General features: G+C 37.7%; 1 protein-coding gene and 1 long non-coding RNA gene across 2 annotated transcripts in view; both read right to left on the bottom strand.

Moving 5' to 3' along the window:
- Positions 1-84: 84 nt before the first annotated feature.
- Positions 85-2,029, bottom strand: LOC109479083. Its single transcript, XR_002140774.1, has 3 exons — positions 1,984-2,029; positions 1,122-1,297; positions 85-234 (listed from the first exon to the last, which is right to left on the bottom strand). It is a non-coding gene; the product is annotated as an uncharacterized LOC109479083 (long non-coding RNA).
- Positions 2,030-2,303: 274 nt separating this feature from the next.
- Positions 2,304-7,817, bottom strand: part of LOC109479082 — a 16,338-nt gene continuing 10,824 nt past the window's right edge. Inside the window, exons 2-4 of the mRNA XM_019780958.1 lie at positions 4,493-4,734; positions 2,787-2,983; positions 2,304-2,309 (exon numbers count right to left, since the gene is read on the bottom strand). Of these exons, the coding sequence (XP_019636517.1) occupies positions 2,304-2,309; positions 2,787-2,983; positions 4,493-4,734 (445 nt within the window). The remainder of the gene's footprint in view (positions 2,310-2,786; positions 2,984-4,492; positions 4,735-7,817) is intronic.

Below are 7,817 nucleotides of genomic sequence, written 5' to 3' on the forward strand. Positions count from 1 at the left end.
AAATCCCAAGTCAAGGTATATATGTAAACAGATGTCATCGTCTTTTCATGACTTTAATAATTTGTCAAGGAGCATTGTTTGACTGTAATGATTTTGACATTAGGAGATCGAAGCATTAATACTAAAAACCTTCTCCTTGATGAAGTATAATGGTTGCATGCAGGGAATAGGTAGAAAATTACTCGGCATACCAGCAAGAAATCATCTTGCCTCTTGTTGTCTTCCACATTGTTCCTGTTGATTGAAAGAACAAGAAGTGCGTTTAGGCAAGATGTACTAAAGGACATGTGCCTCTTTCTCATTGAAATGTGCAGAAATGTTGTCGACACTCATTAAGATAAGATGTATTACTTTCTTTACCTTCCCACTACTACACTATGTTTCGCCAAATGTACCCCAACACTAGGTATGGTTGATGACTTGGGAGAAATTGTAGCCGCAGGTTGGATTTCTCAACCTTTATACCATTTGCAGAGTTCTGTAACCTCCGTTACAGCTCAAGTCAGGCGGTCATGAAATTTGAATAGAACAAGGATCTCTATATGATGTTCTTGGATAAAACACATATAGTACAAGACATTGCCGCTTTCTAATTTTTTGTTGGTTTCTGGGTTTCTAAGGGAAGAAGGCAGGAGTTTTCGCTATGATTTGTCACTTGGTGAAGAAAAAATTTATACTATTATATAAAAATTTATATTATTTAGACTGAGACAAAAAGTGAGATATTGTTACGTCATTTACCTGTATTCTGTAACATAACATTTCAATGAGAACGAGCCATGCTGCAAAAGTATATCCATAATGTACATTTTACATAATAATATCAATATTCCTTTGCCTTTGTTTTTGTTAGTTTTAGTCACATGGTTTGATGTGCCGTCTACATCATGCAAATCTGTCTAAAGAAGTGTTTAATTAAGTAACTAATATGGTGAAAGCCCCCTAAAATTCAAAATCTACAAAAAGGCAACATGAATTATAGAATTCACTACTAGTATGTACTAAAATAATTCTTTTTAGCTTGAATATATGAATGAAAGGATTTCCGATTCAAAATAGAAGGAAAAAGAGGCAACTAGAGACAAATTTACTGCGAGAGAAAAAAAAAATGAAAATCCTACTTTCTCATTCTTTGTGGTATTTCAGCTGTTTAGTCGGCTTTCACCATTTTCATGGGTGTTGACATCTGTTGTGCACCTTCACATGGCTTAAATGTTTTAGCAGTCTTCTGGACCAGGTCAAGAACGGCCTGAAGTGGGCGTGGAGAATCTTCAGCAGGCTTAGCTAGTGCAGTATCCTGAAGGGAGAAGACGTTATTTAGAACTAGAAGACAAAATTTAACGGCAAATAATACATGCGTCATTAAGTAATTATGTTTCCCTCTTTGTACATGTGTCAGTGATATTTTTTGTGCAGTAATGAATATTAACAGCGGATCATACATATACATGTAGGTTGCATAAAGATTATGGGGCGTGTTCTATCAGGCATAACCTGACGTCAGAGAGAGGGAGAGAGAGAGATTTAAAAAAGTGTGTGTGGAGCAAATATATGTATCATGTGGATTATGTGATTATGTGTAAATCAGCGCTATAAAAAAAGCTGCGATTACGCGGTTAATTTTTGACCAATAAACTATTTGATAGATAGATGATTTGCAATTTTGCCTTCCATACAATATTTCCTCCGATCCAGAAGGCTACCGAAGCCATTCTTAGGTCTTAATTCGAAATTGTAAACAAAGAAATTTCTTGGGAAAAACCTTTGTTTACGGTGAATTTACCTTAGTTAGTTTCTAAAGGTTTTATGCTCAGGTCCTGCCAGGCCAATGAAAACTTACTTCTGCTTTTCTGTTCTAAAATACTTGTTTAGATGATGAAAGGTGATTTCTCAAGAATCAATAGACATACAAACACGTTAGTCCAGACTAATAATTATAGTAAGAATAGCACATTCAATTTTACTATTGATGAAAATACTTACATAGTCCTTCATCAGGGACAGGGCACGGACATTCTTCCACACCTTTTTTGCTTCCTTTTCGAACCGGTTCACGTTAGACTCGAGTTCCTCAGCATCTTCCGACACAACCTCAATACAACGAAGCATTTTCTTCATTTGCTGATCATGGTAGTGCTGAAGACCCCCTGCCTTTTCTACCATTTTTGAGTCCTCCATGTAGTGCACTATCTTTCCTGCCAGCTCCTCAATTTCCTGCCAAGCCATCTTCTGCTTGCTTGCCTCGGTATTCATGGCGTCTAGTTGCTTAATCTGAATCTCTTTCAGGGCTTCATCAATTTTCTCTAGTTCTGGAAGTCACAATTTGAAATTGTAAAGGTTATATTTACAACTGTAAGTGCCATTTTTAAGGCCCTTAATGTAATGAGACTTTTACGCATACAGAAAGTATCGTAATGAATTTATTGCATACCAAGTATACAAGTCATAACACATTATGTAATATACTGCTATATATGCCAGCTATATATAGCAGGCATATTATGAGACTTATTTATCTACCTGCATGATAGCATTCAAGCATTGAATGCATACATATATGAAGTTGACATAATGTTATTATGCAATTAGACAAATTTAAGATACTTACCTGGCGGCTGTTTACCAATGTGCCAGGTTAGTCCACCAGATGTTCCAGCAACCAAACCAGATACTAATGTAAAAGCCTTCACTCCGGTGACAATCTCCTTTCCTGCATAGCATGCCCATGCACAATGCAATCCTCCACCAAGACAAGCAACGAGGCATGCTGCCGCAATTGATCCAGCTATGATATAATTTATAGTCAAAGTTTCCTCTTTGTTAGGTTTGTCTGCCAGCAAGGTTGAGATTTTTTCGCGAGACTTGGTAATATCTTCCAGGAATGTGGTGAATTTCTCAGTGATCCCTTTACAAGCCTCGTAGCGCCTCTCGCCCATTTCATGCACTTCTTTTGTGGCTTCTTTTATCCCCTTGAAGGAATCACCTTTGATACAGAAAAGAAATCTGGTAAGAAGATTGCGAAGAGGAAGAAGAGGCAATTCTATGTAATTTGCATGTATAGCAGTACTATTAAGACTACTTCGTCTGATAATGAATTGTACATGCTGCTTTTCATACACTACTTGTTTATGGAAACTAATGACACCCCGGTTTATACATCCTTAAATCCATCTTTACCTCCGTGAACAAGAATTCGGAGATCTCACACCTCCATGAAATATATGAGTTTTTATAAATGTTTTTTTTGGTCTCATTGACTATTAAAATTATGTCGTAATTAGCATAATCTAGTTTAATATGTGATTCTATAAATTCAAATGACAATATTTTTTGTGTAAAGTTCCTCTACTTTGTCATGCTTTATTTCAACATGTCCTCATTAATTATGCAAATGACCTCCGCATTAACATAATATATGCATAGTGGTGTTAACCTCTAAGTAACTTACACATGTTACAAGGCATTTAAGTCCCATCATTCACCAATAAGGAGTCACAGAATTTTCACATTGATTATGCAAATTAGATTATCATTTGCATAATTGGTATCTGTTGATGTTCCGTCTGCCACATTAAATAGATTACATGTATAAAAGTACTACTATATAAAACACTGTAATTATAGAATTTTCTCATTAATTATGCAAATTAAGTCCTCATTTGCATTTTTTGCATTTAATCATGTAAAACTCCCTCTCAGCTACCTACACACCAGAAATGATGAAAATATGTTGTTCCTATTTGAACTTATTGGCTTTTAAACATTTCGCCAGAAAGTGCCCTGCAGTTCCAGAACAAGCTGCTAGGGGAACCAAACTCACACCACTTATTTCTTAGAGTAAAATCTGTGACCAAAATGTCAAGACCATAGCATGTTCAGAACAAAAGATACAAAAACCGGACGTTCTGCTGCAGTTCCAAGGTTATCCACCAGGAGGCCCATATTTGACCTTGACCTTTGTCTTCCTAAGACTTACCATCATACCAAATATGATCATAATCCATAAGGGGGTTATGAAGTTATGCTGACTACAAATGTGTGGAAACACAAACAAACACACACAGACAGACACACAGACAGACACGCCAAAAACAATACCTCCATTTTTCATGGAGGTAAAATTGGAGACACTGTTTTTGGCGCGTCTCTGTGTGTGCGTGTGTGTGTGTGTGTGTGTGTGTGTGTGTGTGTGTGTGTGTGTGTGTGTGTGTTTCCGCACATTTGTAGTCATCATAACTTCATAACGCCTTTATGGATTGTTATGATATTTGGTATGATGGTAACTCTTAGGAAGACGATGGTCAAGGTCAAATATGGGCCTCCTGGTGGATGACCTTGGTACTGCAGTAGAACTTCCGGTTTTGGTATCTTTTGTTCTGAACATGCTATGGTCTTGACTTTTGACATTAAACATACTATATGGCAAAAATTGGATCATGATAAAACATGTTTATTTCAAGTTTTAATTTTATAAAAAAAGGTGAATACTTACGCAGTCCTTTGATCTTGTCCTGAATTCTCTCCCTCTCTCCACTGTTAAGCTGCTCAAGTTGTTCAACTCGAAAGCTGTCTTTCATCAGTTGCCGAACATCTTTTATACCTTTATCCTCGAAATAGCTCCCATACTTCTCTAACCCAAGCTGTGCCAGGATGTCATTGACTGTACCATCTCGCACAGTCTCAAGAACTTTCTTCACGTTTCCAAGGTTATCCTGCAATATCTCGTGGAAGTTTCTGTAAAAGCAAAACAGGGTGAATTTAGTTCTGTTCAGTGTCGGACACATTGATTGTACTGGCTTAATCATTAACTAATGGGCTGAATTAGCTGGCTCCCTGGTAAATGTTCAGAACATCATCATTAATTAACAGCTTGGATTCTAGTTTACTGTGAGAACTGTTCCAAGGGGTTTACGCGGAACAGCTCGCGGGATTTCGAGGAAGATTGCGGGGGGTTTTGGGAGCGTCGCGGTGCTTTTACGGGAGGCCGATGTTCGAAAAATATGCGTCCCCCATTAAAAGGGGACAGCATGATTCCAGCCCCTATTGGAATATATGGAAAACATCTAAGAACTGAGCTGTCAAAAATCACCTACTTGAGTGTTCAACTATTGCAAACACATATTGACAGGGTAGTCCAACTTCCAAATTGTCCATTTAGTCCAAAAATTTCACTTTTTGACCAGCGATACATGGCACGGCAAATGCAAACACTGGCAGCATGACCTCTGACCCCCTTGAAGACCACCAAAAGACAAGAAGATGGGATTAGTTTTAGAACCTACCAAGCAGCCAAAACAACCCTAACAGCCAGTTTTTTCAAGTTAATAGAAATAGAAATAACTCTCCAGCTGGAAAATGCCAGCATTTATCCACACATACCAAGAAAAAGGCTGTTTTCAGTTGGTTTGGCTGCACTCAATCAAAGGGGTCATTTGGTGGCCTTTGCCCAAAATCGGTCCCCTTCCCGTGGTGCGCGTGGCCTAAAAAGTACAAAGGCCCACAGCTACAATAATACTAATAGTCTGGAGGACTGTCTTTCTTTTAAATTCTTCAGACGCTAATGTGTCAATTTTTTTTTACTTGAACATGCTTATGACAGGTAGCTTTTCCTGTCAGGAATAAGTGGGAATAGGAATTGTGGGAAATAACCGGGTAAGTTCATCTTAGAAGCTTCCTTTTAAAATTGAACTCACAAAACGCATTGTATTAATACAAATCTAAATTCATTAGAAGAAAAAAAGAAAACCAAGGACCGTGCGGCCCATATAGGAATTCTAGGAAGGGGGAACACATATTCCCGGGTACCCGGGATTTTTGTTTCCCTCCTCTAAAATGTCAACAAGTTCATCTTAGAAGCTTGCTTTTAAACTTGAACTCACAAAACGCATTGTATTAATACAAATCAAAACTTAATTAGAAGAAATAAAAAGAAAACCAAGGACCGTGCGGTCTATATAGGAATTCTAAAAGGGAATATGTGTCCCCTTTCTTAGAATTCCTATATATATATATAGACCGCACGGTCCATGGTTTTCTTTTTATTTCTTCCAATGAAATTTGAATTGTATTAATACATTGCGTTTTGTGATTTTAAGTTTCGAAACAAGCTTCTAAGATGAATTTGTTGACAATTTAGAGGGGGGACCGAAAATACCGACTACACGGGAATATGTGCTCACCCTCCTGGAATTCCTATATAGTCCGCACGGTCCTTGGTTTTCCTTTTATTTCTTCCAATGAAGTTTTGATATATATCTATATATTGCGTTTTGTGATTTGAAGTTTCAAAACAAGCTTTTAAGATGAATTTGTTGACATTTAAGAGGGGGACTAAAAATCCTGACTACTCGGGAATATGCGTCCCTCCTCTTAGAATTCCTATTTGGGCCGCACGGTCCTTGGTTTTCTTTTTATTTCTTCCAATGGTGTTTTGATTTATATTAATACATTGCGTTTTGTGATTTTAAGTCTCAAAACAAGCTTCTAAGATGAATTTTTTTGACATTTTAGAGGTTTCAGAAGGGTGGACTGAAAATCCCGACTACCCGGGAATATGTGTTCCCCCCTCTTAGAATTCCTATATAGTCCGCACGGTCCTTGGTTTTCTTTTTCTTTTTCCAATGAAGTTTTGATTTGTATATACATTGCGTTTTGTGATTTTAAGTTTCAAAACAAGCTTTTAAGTTAATCTTGTTGACATTATAGAGGGGGGACCGAAAATCCCGGCTACCCGGGAACATGTGTCTCCCTCTTAGAATTCCTAGACCGCACGGTCCTTGATTTTCTTTTTATTTCTTCCAATTGGAGTTTCGAATTTGTATTTATACAATGCGTTTTATCAGTTCAAGTTTGAAAGCAAGCTTCTAAGATGAACTTGTTGACATTTCAGTGGGGGGACCGAAAATCCCAGCTATACCCCGGGAATATGTGTCCCCCTTCCCACAATGTTTTGTTTTTATTTCTGTCCTTGAAACATTTGAGTTCTATAAAGTTTCCAAATATGCACTAATGCATGAACTAACTTTTGTTAGTTCTAGTTGAAACTCAAGCTTCTAAGATGCACTTGTTGGCTTTTCACTGAAAATCCTGGGTGCTAACGGACCTGGATTTTCTTTTGATTTCTTCCTATAAAGTAAGTTAAGTTAAGATGAAAAGCAAGCTTCTTAGAGGAAAATAGGAAGACTTCTTGTCTTTCTGCTGATGGGACCGAAAATTACAGCTAACCCGGGAATATGTTTCTCCCTGTTTAAGTTTCAAGTGGATCAAGAAAAGAGTCCCCAACCTTCTATATCAAATACCCTATCTACCCCAGGGATATGTGTCCCCTCTTTATTACCTTCGCCAAGAAGGTTATGTTTTCAGAGGCGTTCGTGTGTGTGTCTGTCTGTCTGTCTGTAAACACGATAACTTGAGAAGGCTTACATGGACTGACTTGATATTTGGTAGGTGGGTAGGTCTTGATGAGACCTCAAAATGATTAGATTTTGGGCCACCTGGCGGCTTGTCATGGTACTGCAGCAGAACTTCCGGTTTTGATATCTCAAGATCCAGACATGCTAGGGTAACCAAATTTAGATGGTAGATAGCTCTTGTGCTGGGGATGAAGTGACATGAGTTTGAGCCCCCTAGTTGCTTGCTCTAGAACTGCAGGGGGGTTTAAAGGACAAATGTTTGAAAGAGGATAACTCAAGAACCGATTGATGGATCATCGTGATTTTTGGTATGTAGGTAGCTTAAGTGATGCTTTACATAATGATATTACAATTATGCAAATATTGATGTAATTTGCATAATTAATGAGGAAATTCTATAAATCA

Source organism: Branchiostoma belcheri, unplaced genomic scaffold, assembly GCF_001625305.1.
Source record: "Branchiostoma belcheri isolate BF01 breed outbred unplaced genomic scaffold, Haploidv18h27 scaffold461, whole genome shotgun sequence".
NCBI classification, from domain to species: domain Eukaryota; kingdom Metazoa; phylum Chordata; class Leptocardii; order Amphioxiformes; family Branchiostomatidae; genus Branchiostoma; species Branchiostoma belcheri.